The sequence below is a fragment of the Sorex fumeus genome, unplaced genomic scaffold, assembly GCF_029834395.1.
Source record: "Sorex fumeus unplaced genomic scaffold, SorFum_2.1 ptg000046l, whole genome shotgun sequence".
NCBI lineage: Eukaryota > Metazoa > Chordata > Mammalia > Eulipotyphla > Soricidae > Sorex > Sorex fumeus.
This window is the reverse complement of record NW_026606103.1, coordinates 11,534,721-11,558,959: the sequence shown is the minus strand read 5'-3', so window position 1 is coordinate 11,558,959 and position 24,239 is coordinate 11,534,721. Positions and strand designations below refer to the sequence as shown.

General features: G+C 42.2%; 2 protein-coding genes across 7 annotated transcripts; one reads left to right on the top strand and one right to left on the bottom strand.

Moving 5' to 3' along the window:
• Nucleotides 1–454: 454 nt before the first annotated feature.
• Nucleotides 455–11,246, bottom strand: HNRNPK (heterogeneous nuclear ribonucleoprotein K). Of its 5 annotated transcripts, none has more exons than XM_056122457.1 (16): nucleotides 11,090–11,246; nucleotides 9,165–9,249; nucleotides 8,758–8,855; nucleotides 8,235–8,291; nucleotides 6,695–6,738; nucleotides 5,757–5,829; nucleotides 5,204–5,275; nucleotides 4,599–4,712; nucleotides 4,315–4,443; nucleotides 3,459–3,766; nucleotides 3,283–3,337; nucleotides 3,050–3,133; nucleotides 2,645–2,660; nucleotides 2,484–2,566; nucleotides 2,138–2,307; nucleotides 455–1,408 (listed from the first exon to the last, which is right to left on the bottom strand). In XM_056122457.1, exons 2-16 carry the CDS (start codon nucleotides 9,220–9,222, stop codon nucleotides 1,375–1,377), a joined length of 1,395 nt encoding a protein of 464 aa, XP_055978432.1. In that variant the 5' UTR covers nucleotides 9,223–9,249; nucleotides 11,090–11,246; the 3' UTR covers nucleotides 455–1,374. The 5 variants fall into 5 exon arrangements, with proteins under 5 accessions (XP_055978432.1, XP_055978434.1, XP_055978433.1 ...); XM_056122459.1 differs by having other exon boundaries at nucleotides 455–1,348; XM_056122458.1 differs by lacking the exon at nucleotides 11,090–11,246 and adding an exon at nucleotides 10,730–10,751.
• A 202-nt stretch (nucleotides 11,247–11,448) lies between these two features.
• On the top strand, nucleotides 11,449–23,647 carry RMI1 (RecQ mediated genome instability 1). 2 transcript variants are annotated; one of them, XM_056122522.1, is made up of 2 exons: nucleotides 11,449–11,561; nucleotides 21,130–23,647. In XM_056122522.1, exon 2 carries the CDS (start codon nucleotides 21,153–21,155, stop codon nucleotides 23,028–23,030), a length of 1,878 nt encoding a protein of 625 aa, XP_055978497.1. In that variant the 5' UTR covers nucleotides 11,449–11,561; nucleotides 21,130–21,152; the 3' UTR covers nucleotides 23,031–23,647. The 2 variants fall into 2 exon arrangements, with proteins under 2 accessions (XP_055978497.1, XP_055978496.1); XM_056122521.1 differs by lacking the exon at nucleotides 11,449–11,561 and adding an exon at nucleotides 14,211–14,297.
• Nucleotides 23,648–24,239: the final 592 nt, after the last annotated feature.

Here is a 24,239-nt window from a genome sequence, read left to right as displayed (position 1 = left end):
TTAAAGACTCATTAAACAATGGAGAAGTGCTTATCTGCTACCCCCACCAGATTTCACTTAAGGCTAGAAAACACTTGACACAAAAATAATTTAAGATTTGTATTAACTAACAAGAGGAACAGTTAACAAACTTTATAGGTGTTAATTAACCTTTGTTCAAATTGGGCACACATCAAATCTAGCATTAAGGGAGTTTTATTTGGAAGTGAACTTTAACTATTAATACAAATGCCAAGATACTACACAAAACATCCACAGGAACTTTTTCCCATCTCCCCACCCCCAATTTTTCACAAACATTTCCTACATAATCCAACATACAACATAAAAATGGTACATTTTTTCAATTTGCATACAATGGAGAAACAATATATATATATTTTACAGAGTTTAACTAATAAGACACTAGAGCAAGCTAACAGTTTTAAGTCTATAGGTGAATTACCTAGTTAAAAAAAATTTTATTATGTCACTTCCATAACCAAACAGTCTGATTAATAAACCTGCTGCCATCAGGCTTCTGGGTATACACCATTTTGTAGAATTGTTTCCCATCTATTTTCACAATTGCTAATGTATAAAACTGTTGCCTAGTAGGGGCAAGCATTTGCCAAAAAAATAAAATAAAATTTAAATAACCCCTCAGCTTATTGTATATAAGCCTGAGTACATATGGAGTCTCTCCACAATCAATGGACATTCAAACCAAGCAATCACCAGAATTAGATTTGCCAAGGTATTTTGCCTATATCCAAGTTGCATTTACATCCAACAGAGGAGCTGAAAATCAAACTTAGTGTTTAGTTTGGGAGCGGGTTATGGAATTTAGCCATTTGAAAAATGACTTAAAAAAAAATGACCACCAAAAATAGGTTCACTAAATTTATTTTAAAAATCATAAAACGTTTCTTACAAAAGAGCATTACATTCTGCACACTGCTCTGAATAGATGCCAGGGACATATGGACTATTGTTATACTTCCTGTCCCACCCCCACCCCCCAAACCTTACAGTGACCACAAAGCAAAGTGTTCACAATAATTACATGGGGGGAAAGTTTTCTTTTTAACCACCAACAATGAACAAAAATTAAAATCCACTCACTCTGCTGCTGTTTCAAAATTTCAATGTTAGTTTTTGCACGCCCTTCCCCCCCCCACCCTGTTTTTAAGGAACTAAAACATTACATCTGGTGAACAGCAAAGATTTCACTACACCTCAAATGCAGAACACCTATGAAGCAGAGGAATGTTGGCTTTTTAAACAGAAGCAGATAAAAAAAAAAAGATGCAGGACTCCTTCAGTTCTTCACTAGTCTTAGAAAAACTTTCCAGAATACTGCTTCACACTATAAAAAAGAAAAAATATCTTGCATTAGAATCCTTCAACATCTGCATACTGCTTCACACTATAAAAGAAAAGAAAAAAAAGTACGAATTAGAATTTTTGTTCGTAACATCTTAATCAACATTAAGACAATTTTTAATGCTAAATTAAAACATATTCATTATAATTAGAATTACATTAGTGATTACAAATCAGAGCAATGTAAGCCCCAAGAAAAATGATTACTAGTAAATCAGATTATTAGTAGAGCAGAATTAAGAAAACAAAATCACAAGTTGTTAATATTCGGTAGACAAGACAAAGAAATGCCAGTGAGGTGTGAAATGCTGCATTTTACAGCACCAATCATTTTGTCCTGTAGAGGCATGGCCTGTGCCATATGGCAGACTGTGATTTGTTGTCATTTAGTTATCTAAAAACAACAAAATCACTAGTCTTCCACACAGAACTAGACCAACATCCACTGAATCTTCTATATTTTCTACAAGAGTCCTGCATCTTTTTTTTTAAATCTGCTTCTACAGGCTCTGTGTAATTTATAACAAGTTTGATTTTGGCAGCAGTTTTCACCAGAGAAATGAGAAGTATGCTTGGTTAAGGCTTCTTCCAGCAAGATTAGTACTGAATGTCTTTTTTTTAAGAAAGCAGAAGATTAAAGCAAAGCTATTAGAATGTTAGCTCACTAAAAAAGGTGGAGACACCATGGCTTCGAAAGGAAAATCAACTGAGAAGAAAAGCTGTTTAAGAAGGTTAAATTTGTGAAATCTAACAGAGCTTTAAGTAAACTGACCTGTTCTGCAGCAAATACTGTGCATTCTGTATCTGGTCCTGTGTTCCTGTAATGGTAATGATTCGATCTTCGGACCCTTCTAAAGGTTCATCAATTTTGATAGAAGCTCCTGATTCATGACGGATTTGTTTAATTCGTTGACCACCTTTGCCAATAATAGACCCAGCCAACTATAAAAAAAAAAGTTGAATTTTTATTGATAGTATCTGATACAAAGCATTTAGATTTCTAAAGATGCCACTCACATCCATTTAACCATTTAATCTCTCACCCCAGCATTAAAAAATATTTTTACTGCATGTCCACACAAAAAAATTTATGCTCTTATAATATGAAGAACACTTACGTCTTTGGGAATAGTTACTTGTGTAGTAATAATAGGTCCACCAAGGTCACCATATGAGCCACGACCCCCTGCATAGGAATAATCTGATTTAAAAAGTGAGCACTGAGTTCATTGATAAAGCTTAACATGCAAGTTTGATTTTATTAAATAAGAAATCTTACCATATCCGGAGCCACCCTAAAATGGGGAGAAAAAAAGAAAAGACATTACTTTTCTCCCATACTACTTAAAAAATTGGGGGGCAGGGTGGGGGGAGAAGCACACACAGCAGTACTTAGGGATTATATCTGGCCCTGCACACAGGAATTACTATTGGTGCTACTCATGGGACCATGAGATGCCACTAATCAAGCCCAGGTCAGCCGCACTGTGTGCAAGGCAAGTGCTCTACCTGCTGTACTATATCTCTCTGGTTCCAATATTTTTATATTAAAGTCCTCCATCCATGTCTCCCCTGGTTTATAATTTCAGAAGACCATTTTTAGGGAAACCACTGAAGCATACAAAAGCATTTAATTATTACGTGAAAAATTAGTGGTATGACTAAAATATCCATGATACTCAACCTGTGGTTCATAAGCCATCTGCCATTCGGATGGGCTCCATGTATCTATTGCAGAGTCCCAAGTTTCATCAGCACTGAAACCAACCTGTGTCAGAGATCAAACTATTGAAATAAACCTGTGCCACACTTATCCTCAATTTTAAGTAAAACATAAGGGGATTTTAAAAATTAATCATCTTTAACAAGAATGACAACATGCCTTTCCATAGCCCCCACAATGTTAAATGTTCTTACCATGCCATCATAACGATCTCCGGGTCTTCCTCTTCTGTCATAGGCCATCAGATCTCTGTAAGCATAGTAGTTTTTAAAAATCAACTCGATTCCCATCACACACTCAACATTAAAACCTATCATATACGCCCCCCCCACCTCGAAATCTATAGTAGTGTGAGGAGAAATAGACTTACCCTCCTCTAGGTGGTGGTGGTGGAGGAAGGGGAAGATTCCGAGCTCTGCTACCACCTCTGCCACCTCGTCCAGGAGGTGGCGGCGGTGGCCCACGGCGAGGGCTCATGTCATCATAATCTCTTCTAGATGGAGGCATAGGACGGCCACCCCGCCCAGGAGGCATTCTGTCAAAGCCACCTCTTCCCCGCATGGGAAATCCCACAGGACGTCCACGACGGTCATCAAACATCATAGTAAAACCACCGTAATCATAGGTTTCATCATAAAAATTGGGATCATAAGGCTGTGCACGTCCTTTGATAGGAGACTGAAAAAACAAAAACACCGGCAATATTACAAATTAACCGGGTTGGAAAAAGCCTTGTTTCTTTTTGAGGACAGCTGACATAAGAAAAGACATAATAGACAACATTGGAAAAATCACCAATAATTTTGGCGACTCCTGAACATGTTTTAGAAGCTTTAAACAAAAGAACTAGTTTGCTGTGAAGAAATTACAAAAAAACCCGTTACTCTGTGATTGGGGCGGTGGAGGCTTGTGTCTATGAAGCACCATGACAATTCTGAATTGGTCAAGAGGATCAGAATTGCCATAACCTGTTGATACATAGTAAAGGGAAAGGAAGGGAGGGGAAGGGGAGAGTCTGTAATGTAGCAATTTAAAAAACAATTTCGTTTGGAGAATAGGAAGAAAAATCTTGCCTACGAGCCCGTGTATTTTGTCAAAGCATTTCTGAATTTAGATGACAAAACTGCTAGGTAAAAGATGCAGGCAAGTAAAAGCCATTCTAAAAATATTCTGAACTGTTTTTTCAGTAAGATACTCATTTCATGGAAAAATTTTTTGGACCTTACCTCTGATATAAGATCAAGGATAATCTTTATGCATTCTACAACCCTATCTGGTTTTCCTCCAATAAGTACAACTCTGTCAGTTGAATGAGGACAGCATTCCTGGAAAAGCTTGATTGTTGTCTGAGTGTTCTGCAACAAGTTCACAAATAAAAAACATTTAAGAAAGTGCACCCAAACACTATTATTAAAAAAATGTTTGCTCGGTAAAATACACTCCTTTAAATGAAAACTTATTGATAAGCCAAATGAAACCCATCCATAATTTCCAAAATAAAAGTCTTTACCTCTCGTAGTTCTTTGATTTTGGCACCTTTGACCCCAATAATTCCTCCTGCCAGACTCTGATGAATCAACAGTCTCAATTCGCAGTCAAAGTCACTTCCTTTATAGTGTTGGTACTGCAAAAGGAGAGTTAGGAAATTTTAGTCCCAAAACCAAAAACCCAAGTAATACACACTTATCTGCTATAAGCATACAATATACTGTTGCAGTGAGCAACCTGAATTTTTATTTCAATAACTTTACCAGTTATGTGCTTATTATCCTCAATAGCCAGGCCCAAAAAAGGACATTCTGCACCTTAAAAAACTTATTTTCAGGTCCTGCAACACCATACCCACACTGCAGCCATTTAGCATGTCGCTGTTACCACAAAATTATTAACATTCAAATAACACAATAAAAAAATGACTGCAAAGCACTTTGCAAATGTAATTAATTCCCACTGCAGCATGGAGCAGGGTCAACAGTGAGTTGTAAGACCATTCATTTATCATGTTTTTAAGCCTTTTTCTAATAGAGATGGGAAAAGCACACTATGTTAAAAATAAAATTGATCCTATGGGCCAGGCTCCATACTTCAGTGGGGTTCAATGGCACTATGACATACATTTAAGCATTCCACAGCATCAGATTCGAGCGGGAGCTGGCTGGTTGCAGTGGGTGATGGCAACTGCAGGCCCTGAAAGTAGAAAAATAAAAGAGTAATAGGTTAAGTGTCTAGTGTGATCAGGCTATTGTCGCATATATTGGTAAAGCTACGACAATGTATTTATATCTGTATTATTAAAAAACTGCTTATCTACACTAAGAATGTAAGTTTAACACTTTCCTCAACATATGTTGTATACAAAATGATTCAGTGTGATAAAAAAAAAACTCCCACAAAACACACCCCATATACCGATACTCTTAAAAATACAGCTAAACCTAGTAAAATGCCCGATAGACACCGGTAGTTTTAGGGGAAAAAAAAAAATCTTAAATAAGCAACCTGGCACATTAACCACATACACTATGTAGCAAAATCTTCTGGTTACTGCTGCTACTATTTTATACCCAGTCACGCCCCCCACAATGCCCCCAAACATTACCTTTAAACCCCCCAAGTTGGGAAAAAAGAAAAAGAAAAAACAAAAAGGAAGAAAGGATAAAGAGCCTACCTCTTCCAAGGTAGGGATGATTTTCTTCAGAATTTCTCCAATTGTTTCAATATCAGCACTGATACTCAATATGCTGTCAAACACCACAAATACCAGATAGTACAAAAAGGTGGAAAAGAAAAATGAGTTTTGTATTTGTTAACGGTAGTCATATCAACTTTTACAGAGAAGTAACATACATTTAATAGTCCCCACTTAAAGTAGCCTATTCAAGATTTTTCACATGCATTTTGTTTTATGCCCGGTACAGACATAACAGTATTAGGAGACTTGCAGAGAGACAGAGAATGGGCTTTTGGAAGGGCTCAGATTAAGTGGGCAATAAATTGACCAGAACTGAAGCAGAGTTGAATATTTATGTTCCCCGCCACCACTGTTAATTAAAGGATACCCTCGCTGTTACATTGGTAAAAACTGGCACACCTTCTCTTAGGCAAAGTGGGGAAATATGCAAGTGGTAAACATTGTATCTGGAGTAAAGTTATGGATACCAGTTAGAAATTAGATCACTAATGGGCTCTGCAAGAAAACAAATACAAATGCAAGACAAAACAAAGACAACACAAATGAGGAGTGAAGAAGTGAACCAGAGTTAGCATTTCATCAGAAAAAATTATGAACAGGCAATGTTGGGAAGCAAGGTGGGCCACAAAGACAGAGCGAGAGACTATTTTGGTAACAATTTGATTTACAATGCAGCAAATATGCAACACTTGAAGCTGTGCTCCTTCCATCGAAATAAAATTAGTGGATCGTTTGGGTGGGCAACTCACGGTAAAAGTTCAGTGACAAAAAGACTTAATGGGGAAAATAAGACAGAAACTTGAAAAACAATACACCGTCTAAAGGGGATACTATTTAATTATATAAAAGGCAGGTAATAAAATACATTTCTCTCTTTCTAATCAGGCAGTGAGGCATAAACTGTTGGGACATACCGCTCGGGGCCACTGCTGTCTGGGACTGAAACACTGGCATTGTACTGCATTGGTCATTGGCGTTCGTGGATGTTGGCATTGGGCATGGGCATTCAATCAGAAGTTGTCAAGTATGGTACCCGTTTGGCAACGAGCACATTTTTGGGCATAGCCAACCAGGGTTTTCACATGGGCGTTCAGGGGCGGATGGGCCAACGTCATGGTGGGCAACGCAGGGGTAAGTCGATCCAGTACATGGGCAACGGAGATATATGGCCAAAAAAACAAGGAGAGGGAAAAGGGGGAAAAGCAATAAATTTTAATTTAATACAAACTATACTCATACTCTCAATTAATGAAACAAGCTTAAGTTGTTCTGAAGACTAACACAATAATGGACTTCTTAAAATCTGAACGTGGCTTAGCATAAGGACCTTAAATGATGGTACTTTTTTCAGGAATTAAAAAAAACCAAAAACAAAAAACAAAAACAAAAAAATAAACAAACGATGTTTCAGTAGCAGGCTGGCTCATGAGGGTAGACATAAAACCTGTCATGACTCAGTTTACTGATATTCTTGAGGATACGGGATAATTAACAACCCAGATTAATTTATACAAAGCATCTGGATTTAGAGGAGAGGGTATCATAAAAGGACAAAACAAAAATTCCCACAACCAAATTCCTTAATCCTTGACTAGTTTCCTGGAGGTTTAAAGCGCATTCCTATGCCCTAACAAGGCAAGTTTGTAAACTTTAAAAGTTTCAAATCTGTTACAAGTTCAGTTTTCAGTTTACAAGAAGAACAAAGATCTGTGACCAAGAGAGAAACGAAATACTGTCAAATAATAAATTTCCAACACCAAATTATCTGCCTCAACTTAGCAAGAAATCATTAGGAATTGTGTACACTGAGAAAAAATTGTAGTCCTGTATATGTAACTTTTGGCGATACCAACATTATTAAAATGTCTAACCACCAGTCAAAACCCACTATAATATGAAAACTCAAATGCAGGTAGTGACAAAAGGTTTTCCCTCTCTTCGGTGCCTACTCTTCATCCATAATTCTATCATAAATCTCAACATTAAATTTCTTTGTGCTTCCACAAGCAAGCTGTTAAAGAACAGATGGACAACTAAAAGAAGAAAAAAAAATAAAAGGAAAAAAAAACCAACAACAACAAAATAAACCTTTTGGATCTCATCCGTTAACACCAATGGCTTTCAATACTGCAATTGACCACACAAGTGAGAAATGGTTCAATAAAGGGTTTTCACATTTTCTTGGCTATTCCTAACTAATTAAGATGTTATCTTGTTTGAAATGGTATTTAGGGAAGTTATTAGAAAACGAGTTAAGAGGTTTGATAAACACCCCGAACTCAATATGGGCTTTGTTAAATAGGGAACAACAAACCCTGAAATCATCTAATTGCTACAAAATGGCATAAAACTAGATTATTAAATGATTTCTAGGATGCAAATCTTTTACTTTTTTTTTTTTACAAACACAAACTGAAGCTGCTTTTGTAGTATTTTGAACTCTCTAATACTTACGTCTGTACGGAGAGCCTTAATATTCTTGCCTCCTTTCCCAATCACTGCCCCAGCATTCTGGAGAAGGTAAAAAGAAAGAAACTAAGCAAGTACTTCTTCCACTTGTTGGGCTCAATTTGGGAAGTCAACATAATCTGTGACTACGCAAAAGACAAAGCCTTCTCTACTCAAGCTTATGAGAAATACGCAGAGCAACAAACCCTCACCAGTTTAATAGTAACTACCGTAAAACAATTACCAGCACATATCTTCATATTGTGCTAAGCTGCCCGATTCATTTCCAACGAAATTAGTGTAATCAAGGTAAATCGATTTAACATATACATCATTCCAGTTCAATCTGTAGTGGCTCCCTACACTAAGGGATCTTAAATTTTAATTATTGGAAAAACTAATGTTCAGAAAGAACCACACAATTACATTATTTTTTTCCAATTCTAAGATGAAGGCTTTCTCGAAGGGAATACGATCTCACCTTAGTGTGTATCCTTTAAAAAGGTACAATCAAGAAGAAAATTTATACCTTACTCTGAAGCAGAATGCGTAATTCAACCATCTCATCAGTGTTTCTAGATCTCTTAAAAGCTTGTTCCTCCTCCATATCTTCTGCAGGGCGTTTACCTAGAATTAAAGATTCAGACTTCAAAAAGCAAGCACATCCTTGAAAATAAAGGAACTTTTACTCCATTACATCTCAATTTTAAGACATAGGATATGTTAAAGCTACACTGTTTAAGAGATTTTTTTAGTAACTTCCAAGAAGATCAAAGATATACATTAAATGTACTACTTCAAGAACGTTTCCTTCAAATTTATTTCCTAACAAGATAGTGCAGAAAGTAGTTCAAACTAAGAGATACTTATAGCATTCAGGGAACAGTAAAATCCTGGAGGGGGGGGACCAAAAGAAGTTATAAAATATCTTCTCACCAAATTCACCATTGGTTTCGGTGTTAGGGAAGGTTTCCTCCGGCTGTTCAGTTTCCATTTTCTTGTATTAAATGGACACACCAATCTGTTTTTTAAAAAAAATTAAAGAGGCTAGTGCATTTGGCCCAATATAATCTATGCACTTTGCTAAGCAAGCAACGATTCCGCTTCTACAACGTACCAGGTATTAAATATCCTCGCAGAGAAGAACTGTTCTGGGTAGGACCAACTGATACCCTACTGTTGCAGTACCCTATAAAAACCAACATGAATCAGTTTTGCTTGAGGGGGGGGAAGGATCCTTCTTGTTAAAAAAAACATGAGGAAATCCTGTTTTATTTTTTTCCCTTATAAAGACTTATCCACTGGCTGTATCTCAACAATTGAGTTATCTTATGCATGGGGGCAACCTTAAGGCTTATAAAGTCGCAAGTCTACCAATCTTAATTCTATTTCAGCTAACAAAGAACCTAAGCTACACAACTGCAGTTTTAGCTCTAAAATCCAAAGCGCGTGTGAGACTTTCCCCATTGATGACACAAGTCGTCTTTGAAATCGGAACAGCTTGCAAATTCAAATCCAGTGCGATAACCCGGCCAACGCCAGGGCGAGGACTTTCACGAGCCCACGCTTAAGCCTGATGGCCAGCGCTTCTCAAGTCTACGTTAAGCCCCCGAATCTCGCAAACTAGTTGGCGGGCTTTCCCCCCCCCCAAAACAGATTCAAGACGAGGGGGGAAGTCTACCTACAGGGCTTGGGGTTTGGGGCAGCGGCGCCCGGGGAGGAGCCGCGTGCTTCGTCCCAGGAGGGGGAGAGCCAGTGCCCAGAGCGCCCAGCTCCAGGGCTGCAAGTCCCGTTCTCCCGAAGCGTCCGTCCTTCCTCCCAACGAACCGAAAACGCCGGCCTCTCGGCCGGTCTCCCGAGGCGTAGGCGGGAAGAGGCGCAAAGAGCCGACGCGCCAAACCGTCCAAGCCAGAGATGCAGCCCGCCCGGGCGGCGCGCAAACCCCCGTCGCCCCGCGCCGCCCGCCGCGGCCGAGCCAGCCGGCAGGAAATGGCGGCCCGCGTAATGGCGACTACGCGCGGCGAGGCGGAGCCGAGCGCCCACCCCCTCCCCCACCCACCACGCGGTCCCGCGGCCTCGCCCCCTCCCCCACCCGCCGAGACAAAGCAACGGAGGGCCCCCCGAGCGCCCGAGCCCCCGCGCCCGGCCCCGAGCGCGGCGGGCCCCACACGCGGGGGCGGCCATCCCGGGCGCCCGCGGAGCGGAGCCGCTAGCCGGCCCCCCGCCCCGGCCCGCACCGCGGGCGCGGCTCCCCGGAACTGCAGCCCGCCCTCCAGGCTCAGGCCGCGCCGTCCCCGGAACCTCCCCCCCAGCCCAGCGGGCGGACTGCGGACCGGCCGGCCGCTGGGGGAAATGGCGGAGTGGGGGGAGGGGAGCCCGGGCAACGCTCCCCCTCGGAGCCCCGGCCGGCTCCCCGCAGCCCCCCGCCGCCTCCTCCCGCGGCTGGACAAAAGCTCCCGACCCTCGCCGCCCCGTCTCTCGCCCCCCGGCCCGCTCCTCACCGCGCGCGGCCGCCGTTCCCTCCGCCGCCTCGGCCGGTCAGACAGACGAGTGAGCGAGCCCAGGCCCCCGCCGCTGCCCCCGCCTCCCGCACTGCCTACCCCGCCGCCGCGCCCCATTGGCCGCTGGAGCTTCGGCGGTGGTGCGACGGCTCAGCGATTGGCCCGCGGCCCCGTCAATTACCGAGTCGGCAGCAGCGCCGACCCCGCCTCCCGCGGTGCCTCCCTTTCAGGCGCCGAGGCCTGGGGGGGGGGGTTGGGGGGGGGCGGAAAAACCGGGCCTCGCCGAAAGTCAAGGCCGCCCGAGGGAGGCCGCGCGCTCTCCCGAACCCACAGTCCTCCCTCCCCGGTCACCCCAAGTACCTGGAGGCCGCCAACAAGTGGGACGTCAGCAGGACGTCGGAGTCGGTGCCGCAGAGAAATCGAGGATAATGGCGTCCGCAGTGCCTTCGCCTGGAGCGCCCTCCTCCTCTCTCGTTCGCGCACTCACTAACGGTGGGGGAAGAGGGGAAAGTGTCTCGCGAGAACTAGAGGCTGTCTCGGGCACGCGCGCCGGGCGGGGGGGAGGGGCGGAGAGCGAGAGTGTCTCGCGCTGGCGGAGGGGCGTGAGCGCGCGCCAAAGAGGCGGGAAAGCGGCTCAACGGAATTAGGCGCTGCGGCGCGCGGCGGTTCCCTCCGCACGGTCGGTCGCGCGGGGGGCCGGGATCCGCGGTGGCGCGCAGGCCAATCAAGCGGGACGCCCGGGTCGGCGCTGGGTTCGACGAAGTCCCCGTAGCGTTCAGGCCGCGCTCGCGGGTCCCTCCTTCCGCGGGACTGCAGGGCGCCTCGCGCGCGGGTAAGTGCCCCGGCCCGTCCGCTCGAGCCCGGAGCCCGCCGCCTGGGCCCGGGGTCGGGCCGCAGCGCCTCTGAGGAGGAGCTGCCGGGTCGGGGCGCCGGACGGTTCCCGCGCCCCGCCCGGGCGGCTCAGCCGAACCCCGTCGCGCACCTCGGGGTCCGGCCGCATCGTGAACTGCACCGCCGGCGGGCCCGGCCCTTGGCTGCTCCTGATCGCGTCAGCCGTGCTCGCGGGCCGTGGGCGGCGCGGAACGCCGTGTGCCCCGGGCGTGCGGGTCGCAGGGCCCGGCTGCCGCGCGGCGCGCGGGGCTCCGGGTAACTGCAGCGACCCCGGGCTAAGGAAACGTCGGCGCGCGGGTGCGGCCGCTCTCCCGGACATCAGAGGGCCCCGGAAGCCAGTTTTTCACCCGGGTGTCGCCTTGTAGTAGAGCACCAGCGTCCGTGGGGGCTCAAGCCCCCGCAGACTCAAAACACTGCCCACCACGAACAGCCCCGACAGGTTTAACGTGACCGATCTGTGGTCGGTGCCGTCGTTGCCGCCACTTCCCTTGCGGACACAGGGCAAGCCAGGTGTTTGCAGTTAACGAGCGGGATTGCGTCCTGCGCCCAGTTTCCCCTCGCTTGATCCGAGAAGCTGGGAGCCGGGGACTCGCGGGAGAGTGGATGGAGCACAAGCCGTCAGGGAGGACGGTCGGCATCTGGGCGAGAAGGGGGCGGGGGCGGGGGCGGGCTCGGCTACCGGGTGACCCCCACAGCGCACATTTTAATTTTGTAGGGAGAAACTCGCACGCACTCTGGCTGCCGCGGACGTTTTAATGAAATGTTTACAAACTGTTGTCCTGGGTTATAGATCGGTTTAGCGCATCCAGGTTTGCACCCATATAATTAAAGGTTGTCATTTAAAGCCAAGGGTGCCCCACTAATAACAATAGGCATGGAAGTGGATACTGCTGAGCGTGATGAGGCCAGTCCAGGAACAACACTTTGCATATTTCACTTTCTTTTGCCAGTTACCTGACTGAAAGCCCTTCATTATTTTCTAGGCCACTGTTGGTGGGTTGGGTGGGGTGGGGTTTGGTTTGGGGGCCACACCCTGCAGTGCTCAGGGCTCACTCCCCTGGGCAGTGCCACTACATTTCCACCCTGGTTGGTTGGTTTTTTTTTTTTTTCTTTAGACACCTTTTCTCTTTTTCATTTGCTTGTAGGGTGCAAAGAAATTAAAACTAAGAGAAGTTAAAAACCTATCACATAGCTGAGGTGAGATAAACTAAAACTATTTTTCTTTTCCTTCCATTAACTTAAGGACAAACGAGTTATTACTACTTTTTTGGGGGAGGGGGATGCACTGGGCCCACAAATGGTGGTGCTTAGAGGTTTCTCGCAGATAGTTGCGCTTGGAAGCTCCCCTACTCTCTGGGTCATGTAGTGCTGGGATCAAACCCTGTTGCCCACATTCAAAGTGTGCGGTTATTGCTGTTGGCTCCTACTACTTCATTCAGATTTCAGTAATTAAATATAAATGGCTCCCTTCAAATTCTATAGGTTGTCTTAAAATTCTGGAATTAACTTTAAAGTCATCGCTTTCGAATTAAAATTCCAACTTTGTAGATGAACAGTGGAAGAAGGACCGAGTGACTATGATTTTAAATATTGGTTGAATGCCATGTACAGTGTCCAAAAGGCTTTTTTTGCTGTTTTTTTTTAAACTGGAATACATGAGACTGAAAATTTACAAACATGTCTAGATCTATGTAGAAGTTACTTTCTCTTCACAACTTTCTGTAAGTTAGAGGTTGTGAAGAGAAAATACGGAAGGCCCATCGTGTACTAGTTTTTTGAGGGCTTTGCCTTTGAGTAAAGCCTTAGGGGGAAAAAACAGCTAAATTATTACTGGTGAATCAGTTTTTCTATTCAGTTCTCTAATTAGAAAGCATTAGAGAATTGAATAATCATAGCCTAAAATGTAGATTATTGTGACCAGTCAGATTTAGCACTCATAAAAATTCAAAATCTAAAGCTTTTTTCAGGATTGTAAAATTAATGGGATTAAGATATGTGTAGTTTTTTTAATTTCTTTTTCAAATTTTTTTAAAATTTTTATTTTCATAAAGTTGTTCACAGTAATTGATTACATTCATTATTTCTACACCAGTCCCGCCACGATTACACCTTCCCACTAGCAGTATTTTGTATTGCTTTTCATGAACAGTATGAGATGTCTGTAAGGGTATATCTCAGTGATTCAATGGAAAAGTTAAAAGAGAAAAAAAGTATGCTCCTGAAATTCTAAAATTTTAAATAATTGGGGTCCAGAGACATCTTTGCAGCAAGCTATGTTTCAAGATTCATTTGAATCTCTGGATCATGGCTGTTAATGCTCTTACATAGCACCTAGAGTTCAGTTCATGGGCGTGACAACCAGGAAGGATCCTGGAAGGGTGAGGAGATGGGAAAAGGCGGCCCATTCCTGGCTCCTTGAGGCCTGGAGTTTTCAGTCACTGGTCCCGCATACCTGGGTTTTTTCAACACATTCAGTCTCTTGCATGGGAGGCTGGGGACGAACCTGTGAAGATCAGCCATGAGGATGGTAGCTACGGGGTCCTGGAGGTTTGTGACCTCAGGGTTCATTTGGAGCAGGCGTAGGGACAACTCCTTTCTGAGGCGCCCCTTTGAAATCATCCTAGCACAAGGTCCGAAGACATCTCTGCAGCGAGCTGCTCTGTTCTGAGATTCATTTGTGAGCCACCTATTTCGTATATCCAGTGTGATGTTTTTAGATTTATAAAAAAAATATACATATGTATATATATATCTCGTTTGGTCAGTTCTGTTTTATTTCCCCCTCACTACATGATACATTTATCATTGACACAGATTTCTGGCCTCTTTTCTGCATGGTTTCTTAAGATTAATTTTGGAAGATAAAATGTAAATTATATGTTATGAAAAAATTTAATGCACAACTTTAAAAAGCGTATCATGTTTTCTCTTCTTGGAAAAATAAGTCTGGTCTCTTCTTTGTGTCTGAGCAGATAGGAGGGAGTGCTAGCTTAGCTAAGTTGATGGCTTCCTTCTAAGTTGTTTCTATGTGCTGTGGGCATTATACTCAATTTCTCAAGAAAGGGACGAATGGAAACCTTAATTTTACGAAAGGCTAGCTGCAAGTAATAAAACTTGCTAAATTATTAAGAGGCTTGGTTATTGAAACCTAATCAGAATTTCAATAAACTTTCATATCTGTAGGGGAAAATATCCTATTATACTTAGAACCTTTTATTACAATTGTTATATGTGATTGTGGGGACTGTTCATGTCTCAGATCAATATGCCCTAACTTTGGTGCCAAAGAAAGAATTTTATGTAGCAAATATGCATTTCATACATTGTTCTCCAAATTGCTAACCTTTTTGTAAAATATTTGAGAATAGATTTATTAGGGTGTTTGCTTATACAATTAGTGTCTTATTACATTTGCTTGTGTTTTAAAAAATGTTTTAATTATCTTTTGGTCATTTTAATTTTTTCTTTTTTCTCTAAATTTTATTTTTATAAAGTTGTTCACAATAATTCATTAAACTTAATATTCAAAAACCAGTGCCACCACCATTGCACCTTCCCACCACCATATTTCTAATGTTTCCACCCCAAATCCCAAGTCGTGTCCCCCAAAGCTTGGTACATTAGTGGTACAGAGTACAAGAGGTCTAGTAACTCTAAAATTTAGAACATGGTTATACAGAAGATTCACTTATGAATGAAGCTATGTTGCTGTCTTCTGGGAGCTTTACTTATGAGTCTCTGGATCATGCTGTTGATGTGATTATATGGTACCAGGGGGCAGTTTGTGGGTGTGACTGCCAAGCTACTGATAAACTTGGGAGATGAGGGAAAGAGGCCCATTCTTGCTCTGAGCTAGAGTGGGATTTCAATCATGGGTCCTGCACACCTGGTTTTTCTGCAGATTCCCTCAGGGGTGAGGCTTATCTGAGCCTGTGGAGAGCAGTGGTGAGTTTAGTTCTGGAGGTTTTCACTGCCAGGGCTCTGTTGGGGTGGGGCAGGAAACTCAACCTGCCACCTTCCAAGTTGTCTCCATGAAGACAGCCTGGGGGGAGGGGGCGGTCTGGACCTCATTTTAATGTTTTCTTTGCCTTGTTATGGTAGTGTTATAAAGCATCAGAAGTGGAGAGTTTCAAAGGCTACATTTTTTAAATACCACATTGAGTATTTGGGTTCCAACATAAGAATTTTTGGAGTGAGACATAGTCTGTAGCAACATTCATAGTTTTCTTTTCATTACTGAGTAGTATTCCACTATGATCATGCATTGCTGTATTTCACTGTCATCTTGATTTGGATTTTCCCAATAAGTGATGTTGAGCACTTTTTCACGTGCATGTTGACCATCTGTCTTTGGAGAAGTGCCAGTTCATTTCATCTCCCTATTTTTGATATCATCTTGGGAATTTCTGTTGTTGAACTTTGTAAGTACTTTATCCTTGATAACAACCCTTTATCTAATAACTTGATAATAGATATTCTCTATTTTAGTTTAACCCATGTTTCTTTTGCCATATAGAAACTCATTTGATGTCATCTCATTTATTTATTTTTGGTTTCGGCATCACACCAGGCAGTGCTAAGGGGTTACTCCTGGCTTTGGGCTCAGGAATCACTCCTTGTGGGCTTGGGGGAAACATAGGGGACGCCAAGTACTGATCCCAGGTTGGCTGCCTGCAAAGCAAGTGATTGGCTGTCTGCAAGGCAAGTACCTTCTGTACTATCTATCCGGCCCCCATTTGTTTATATTTTATTCTCTTACCTTTAATAATGGGCTGGAGCAATAGCCCAGTTGTTAGGGCGTCTGCCTTGCATGCTGCTGACTGGCCGACCTGGGTTCAATTCCTCCACCCCTCTTGGAGAGCTTGGCAAGCTACTGAGAGTATCTCACCTGCACGGCAAAGCCTGGCAAACTACTGTGACATATTTGATATGCCAAACACAGTAATAAGTCTCACAATGTTACTGGGCCCACTCGAGCAAATTGATGAACAACAGGACAGTGACTTTTACCAATGGCATGTCATTTAAGACACCTTCGAGGTCCAAATCTTTGAATGTTCTGCCTACATTTTCCTTAGTGTACTTGGTAGGTTTTGCTCTGATCTCAAGGTCTGAAACACTTTGAGTTGACTTTTGCCCTGCAGACATACCAGCACTGGTTGTTGTTCTTTTTGATGGGTGCTAGTCTCTGTTATAAGATGCTATCGCATTTTTGTTTTGATTTCATTTCCCTGATAAGTGATATAGAGCATTTTTTCCTGGTGAGTTATATAGAGTGTTTTTCCATGTGCCTTTTGGCCATTTGTATTTCTTTTCATCACTCCTCCCCATTTTTTGATGGGGTTTGATGTGGTTTTCTTGTAAAGTTCTATAAGTACTTTATATATATATATATATATCTCACAATAAGATTATAAGATTTGTTTGTGATATATATATATATATGTAGGATATTACATGAGTGGTGGGCAAATAGTTTTTCCCCAATCTGTGGACTATTTGTGTGTTCTGCTCATAATTTTGTTTGTGTTGGGGGATAGGATGGGGGAGTTGAGCCACACTCAGCAATGCTCAGGGATTACTTCTGATTCTGCTCTCAGGAATCAATCCTGGCCATGTTTAGGAAACTATATGGGATGCTGGGATCAAATCTGAATTGGCCACGTGCAAAGAAGATACCTCACCCACTGGTCTATCTCTCTGGTCCTCACTGCTTCTTTTGAGGTGCAGAAGCTTCTTAGTTTAATGTCCCATTTGATTAACTTTGTTTCCACTTGCTTTGCCAGTGGTGTTTCATCCTTAGGTGCCTCTTGCTTTAATGTCATGGAAGGTTCTGCCAGGGTGTTTCTCTATGTGCCTTATAGATTCTGGTCTTATATCGAGGTCAAAACACATTTAGGGGGCTGGAGTGATGGCACAGCAGGTAGGGCGTTTGCCTTGCACGCAGCCAACATGGCCGACCCAGGTTCGATTCCCAGCATCCCATATGGTCCCCCGAGCACCACCAGGAGTAATTTCTGAGTACATGAGCCAGGAGTAACCCCTGAGCATCTCAGGGTGTGACCGAAAAAAAAAAAGCAAAAAAAAAACCCACATTTGGGAAGTATTACCATTTTGATGCTGTTCATTCACCCAATATATGAGCAGGGGATGTGTTTCCATTTCCTTTTGTCCTCTTTAGGATTTTCTTAGTATTTTGTCATCCACTCAGGTTGGCCATGTTGGCTGTGTGCAAGGCAGACGCCCTACCTGCTGTGCTCTCGCGATAGCACAGCGGGTAGGGTGTTCGCCTTACACGCGGCCAACATGGCCGACCCGAGTTCGATTCCTCCACCCCTCTTGGAGAGCCCGGCAAGCTACCGAGAGTATTCGATATGCCAGACACAGTAACAACAAAGTCTCCAATGGAGACGTTACTGGGCCCGCTCGAGCAAATCGACGATCAACGGGAGGGCCTTTACCTTTACCTTTACCTTGTCATCCACAAAAGGTGAGAGATTGGGGCTGGAGCAATAGCACAGCGGGTAGGGCATTTGCCTTGCACGCAACCAACCTGGGTTCGATTCCCAGCATCCCATAGGGTCCCCTGAGCACCGCCAGGGGTAATTCCTGAGTGCAGAGCCAGGAGTAACCCCTGTGCATCACCAGGTGTGACCCCAAAAGCAAAAAAAAAAAGTGAGAAATTGAGTTCTTTTCCTATCTAGATGCCCTTATTATCTTTTTCTTGCTGAATTCCTATGTGAAGTACTTCCAATATCATATTGAATAGTTAAGTGGTGACAGTGGGCAACCTTATCTTGTGTCTGATCCGAGAGGGAAGGCTTTCTGTTCTTCTCCTTTGTGTATATAAAATTTGCTGAGGGTTTGTAGTAAATGGCTTTGATTATGTTTAGGAGAACTCTTTCAACTTCCATTTTGTGCAGTCTTTTTTTTTTTTAAATCATGAATGGGTGCTAGATCATATAAAATTATTTCTCTGAATTATTGCTATAAGCATATGATTTTAATTTTTCAATTAAAAGTTGGGCTTGAGCGATAGCACGGTGGTAGGGCATTTGCCTTGTGTGCAGCCGGACCGGCTGAGCCGGGTTCGATTCCTCCACCCCTCTCAGAGAGCCCGGCCAGCTACTGAGAGTATTGAGCCCGCACAGCAAAGCCTGGCAAGCTACCCATGACATATTCAATATGCCAAACACAGTAACAAGTCTCACGATGGAGATGTTACTGGGCTCGCTTGAGCAAATCGATGAACAACTGGAGGACAATGCAGTGCAGTGCTAATTAAAAGTTAAAGTAAAAAATGGGGAGAAGAGATGAATAGAAACTTCCTAAAAGAAGAAATATAAATGGACAAAAGGCATGTGAAAAATGCTCTATATCGCTCATCATCAGGGAAATGCAAACCCAAACAACAGTGAGATATCATTTCATACCAGAGAGACTGACACTTATCAGAAAGAACAAAGCTCCCTACCTGCTGTGCTATCTCTCAGTCCCCTAACTCTTTCCTTCCTTCCTTCCTTCCTTCCTTCCTTCCTTCCTTCCTTCCTTCCTTCCTTCCTTTTTGGGTCACACATGGCAATGCTCAGGGCTTACTCCTGGTTCTGCACTCAGAAATTACTCCTAGCAGTTCTCTGGGGTCCATATGGGATGCTGGGGATCTAATGCAGGTCAACCATGTGCAAGACAAATGCCTGACCTCTGTACTACCGCTCCACCCCCAACACTTCTTTTTTCTTTTTTTTTTTTATTAGTGAAACACCATGAGGTACAGTTGTAGACTTACAAGTTGTTGTGCTTGGGTTTCAGTTATACAATGATCGAGTACCCATCCCACCACCGGTGCCCATTCTCCACCCCCACCAATCCCAGTATCCCTCCCACCCCTCCCATCCCCCCAACACTTCTTTATTAAAGTTGCTTCCTTAGTCCTCTGGAACTTCGAGGGTTCTTATGTTGTTCCTCTTGGAATTCATCCCTAAGCTCTCTTGTCTGCTGTGCATTTATTTTGAGTCTTCCAATCTTCTGATGTTGTCTAAAGATTTCCTGCATCTCATCTTGGATCTCACTGATTTTTGTCTTCAGCTGCTGTTACTCTGCTGCTAAGTCCTTCCATTGAGTCTTTTATTTCACCTATCAAGTTTTTAATTGTTATTTCTGATTCTGTTTTGTCACACTTTTTTTTTTTTTGCCTATCTATACCACTGTTTCTTTGAGCCTAATAAACATTCTTACCATTTTGTCTGTAAATGTACTGTTGCAGTCTGTGGTAGTCTTTCCCTCCTTAATGCCCTGGGGGGGGGGGGGGGGGAGTGCAGTTTGTGCAGTTTGTTGATGTCCTCTTCAATCTGACAAAAATCTCCAAGCTAATTTTTTTGTTTTAGGTCTTTAGAGCTTCTTTTGCTCGTTCTAGGAGGTATTCAATGTCATTGACCCTTTACATTCTCCATCCATACTTAAGATTTTTGTGATCCTAGCTACCACAGTTACCTTTTAAGATTGCGTGGGAATGGTAGTTGGAGCTAGGGTTGACTGAATATTAGCACGTATGGATGGAGGTAACCAAACTGTTCATGCATGAGTTCAGTACAGGAGACCAAAGTTTGTTCCGTGAGGGATGTGCAGAAGGCCACGGTCTTAATTTAGCTGATACAAACAGTAGACTTTTCACTGAGCTTTTGGGTGGAAACAGCAATGGTACCAATTTTTATAGAGTCCAAACATTCAAAAAGAATTTTAGTAAATATCATTTTGGGAGGAGGTGCATCTGGTGGTGCTCCTGGCTCTGTGCTTAGGGAGCACTCCTGGTGGTGCTTAGGATACCATATGGGATGTACGTCATCGAACCTAGGTTAGCCACATGCAGGACAAATGCCTTACCCAGTACTTGAATATCATTTTGCAACTAAATAATAGGATGATTTAATTACAGTAATAAAGTAATTGCTACAGTTAATTGTCTTTTAAGGGTCTAGCATACATGACATGATATTTACTTGATCCTTACAACAATCCTATAATATACATAGGTTATTGACATTTTAACAGATTTGAAAAAACTGGGTCAGAGAAGTTTAAAAGTTGATAGTAAATTAGATTGTTATTTGACATAGATAGCTTTCAACCATATATATGTATATATATATCTCAAATCTTAGGCTTTTCTCATTGTGCTTTACAATCAATTGGAGTATTTGAATTTTGGCTTAGAAAGTCAGAATTTTAAATTTCTGTAAAGAGGGGCTGGAGCACCTTGCACACGGCTGACCTGGGTTCGATTCCCAGCATCCCATATGGTCCCCTGAGCACCTCCAGGAGTAATTCCTGAGTGCATGAGCCAGGAGTCACCTCTGTGCATTGCCGGGTGTGACCCAAAAAGCAAAAAATAAAAAAATAAATTTCTGTAAAGAGAAAATTTAAAAGGATATCATTTCCGTTTATACATTGTAGAGAGTTATAGAAACTGTACTTTTCTATATATAATGGAATGATTTTTTTTCTATTTCTAGGTAATGCATGATCTTCAAAAGAAATGAGTGTAACTACTATTGCAGGAAGAGTTGAAACCTGGCTTTCAGCTACCTGGCATATTAAAGTACCTCTTATGTGGCTAGAGGCATGTATTAACTGGATCCAAGAAGAAAACAATAATGTTAATTTGAGCCAAGCACAGATAAATAAACAAGTGTTTGAACAGTGGCTCCTAACTGATTTGAGAGATTTGGAGCAACCTATTTTACCGGACGGCATTTTAGAAATTCCCAAAGGAGAACTGAATGGATTTTTTGCACTACAGATTAATTCATTGGTTGACGTAAGTCAGCCTGCATATTCCCAAATACAGAAGCTGAGAGGCAAGAATACAACTAATGAGCTAATTACTGCTGAAACACAAGTTACCCAAAAACCTTGGGAAGCAAAATCTTCTCGGATGCTGATGTTACAACTTACCGATGGGATTGTACAAATACAGGGAATGGAATATCAGTCTATTCCAGCTCTTCATAGTGATCTTTCTCCAGGCACCAAAATTTTGATTTATGGAAACATTTCTTTTCGACTTGGTGTTCTCTTACTAAAGTCAGAAAATGTAAAAGTATTGGGAGGTGAAGTAGATACTCTTTTAGAGGAATATGCCCAAGAAAAAGTACTTGCAAGATTAATTGGGGAACCTGATTCTACAGTTTCAGACATACCAAGTAATTCATACCAAAGTGTCCCCAGAAATACCGATAATCTAGATTCTGCCTTTGGACCTTCTGATGAAGAACTCTTGGCAAGTCTTGAAGAAAGTGATGAGCTTGTTGCAATTAATAATACCTCCGTGGGAAAAGAATGTTTCAACATAGGTAGCTTCGCAAATAGTGTTTCCCCAGAACAGTCAAGTTTTGAACCAGGACTTGTTAATTTTTCTAGACTAAAGGATAAACCACCAGATCAGTCTATGCACGTTATTGATGAAGAGTTAGATGACTTTTCACTAGAGGAAGCCTTGCTTTTAGAAGAAACTGTCCAGCAAGAACAAATGGAGACTCAAGAGTTGCAGCCAATGACTTTTAACAGAAATACAGAGGAAGATATGGAGAGATTTTCTCATAAGTGTAATAATACTCTGAATGATTTTTCTTTGAGTTTCAAAAATGGAAATGGTCAAAATAAAGAAGTATCTGAACAAAAGACTGATGGAGACAAAACTTTCAATTGTCCATCTTCTAGAGATCAAAACAACAGTTTTTCAACTCATGTGGTACCCTTATCTTCTGATTTTACAAATAAAGATAAGAACAAAGAGACAGACAATAAAATGAAACAAAATACCAGCAAGTCAGATGGTGGATGTTCCTTAAATAATGAAATAATAAGTGGGGAACTGGTAAGTTCTGTATCAAAAAGGAGTTTACAAATTTCTAACGAAAATAATCACCATTTGCAGACTTGTTCTTTAAGATCATCAGAGACTAGTACTAATATTTCTATTGCCATGGATTTGTTTTCACCACCTTTTATCTATTTGTCTGTTCTAATGGCTCGCAAGCTGAAGGAAGTTACAACAGTGAAAGTCAAAGCTTTTATTGTAACCTTAACTGGAAATCTCTCAAGTTCTGGTGGCATTTGGAGTCTAACAGCAAAAATTTCTGATGGCACGGCCTATCTAGATGTAGACTTCTTAGATGAAATACTTACTAGTTTGATAGGATTTTCAGTACCAGAAATGAAACAATTGAAAAAGGATCGTCTTAAATACCAGAAGTTCCTGGAAGGTCTGCAGAAATGTCAGAGAGATCTGATAGATTTATGCTGCCTAATGACTATTTCATTTAATTCGTCTTTATCTAAAGGAACAGTACTAGCATTACAAGATGTTACTGTGGAGCACCTTGAGGACCTAAAGAAGCGATTGAATAATTAATTACTAAAATTGTGTTAGAAAACAAAAAACCCAAGGAATATATAGTATTTATCATATTTTGGAGCTTTTTTTTTTAAGAGAAAAGGGGAGTTTCATTACAATTCAGTCTACTTTTAAATGTTTTATTGTTTATTAGTTTTTTTTGTAAATAAGTTTAACATTTTTTAGTTATTATTTATGGGGCACAGCCAGTGGGACTCAGGACTTACTCCCAGCTCTGCACTCAAGGATCACACAGGTGCCAGAAAGGTAGTACAGCATGTAGGGGGCTTGTCTTGCACATGGCTCACCCAGGTTCCATCCCCAGCATCTCAGATGGTCCCTCAAGCTTGTCAGGAGTGATTTCCTGAGTACAGAGCCAGGAATAACCCTAGAGCACCACTGGGTGTGCCCGCCAGCCCCCTAAAAAAAAAAAAAATCACTCCCAGCAGGCTCAACTACCACATGGAATGTTGGGGATTGAATATGGGTCTGCCCTTTGCAAGGCAAGCACTGTACCCCAATAAGTCTAACTTATAGTATCTTGGATAAAGGAGTGTAGTGATTCATTATTGAGAAATTTTGTTTTCAATGTGTCATTTCACATAAGATAGTTGCTAAAGCATTGGTGTTTACTTATGGGTCCTTATTGAAAGTTAATTATGAATAAATAAAATTTTGATAAGTTGGTTTGTTTTTATTACAAAGCTTTAAAAATGTAAAACATGTAGGTCAAAAAACACCCTTTGCTGTGGACAAAAATGTTATGCTCATTTTTATTTTTCTGATTATAAATGTTTGGTATATTTGTGATAAATACTTTAAATTTGTGATAAATTTGTTAGCTGGATATCTTTTAGTGACTATATTAAATGATTAAAAAAAACCTCTGGGGCTGGAGTGATAGCACAGCTGGTAGGGCGTTTGCTTTGCATGTGGCAAAAGCCGGGTTGGATTCCCAGCATCTCATATGGTCCCCCGGGCACTGCCTGGGGTAATTCCTGAGTGCATGAGCCAGGAGTAACCCCTGTGCATTGCCGGGTGTAACCCAAAAAGCAAAAAAAAAAAAAAAGCCTCTTATTTTAGTTCCAGAGAGATAATGCAGGGATTTAGATGCAGGCTTTACGTGTAGACAACCCTAATGTGATCCCTGGTACTGCATGGTCCCCTGGGCATCCCCAGGTACAGCTCTGGGTGCCCCTGAGTACTGCCAGGGTGGCATAGGTAATT

Coding starts and splice junctions, on each gene's coding strand:
- HNRNPK (XM_056122457.1), bottom strand. CDS start 9,222: ATGGAAACTGAACAGCCGGAGGAAACCTTCCCTAACACCGAAACCAAT. Junction 5,276..5,756: donor TCATCCCTACCTTGGAAGAG/GTAGGCTCTTTA, acceptor TTCTACTTTCAG/GGCCTGCAGTTGCCATCACC. Junction 1,409..2,137: donor CAGTATTTGCTGCAGAACAG/GTCAGTTTACTT, acceptor TTTCTTTTATAG/TGTGAAGCAGTATGCAGATG.
- RMI1 (XM_056122522.1), top strand. CDS start 21,153: ATGAGTGTAACTACTATTGCAGGAAGAGTTGAAACCTGGCTTTCAGCT.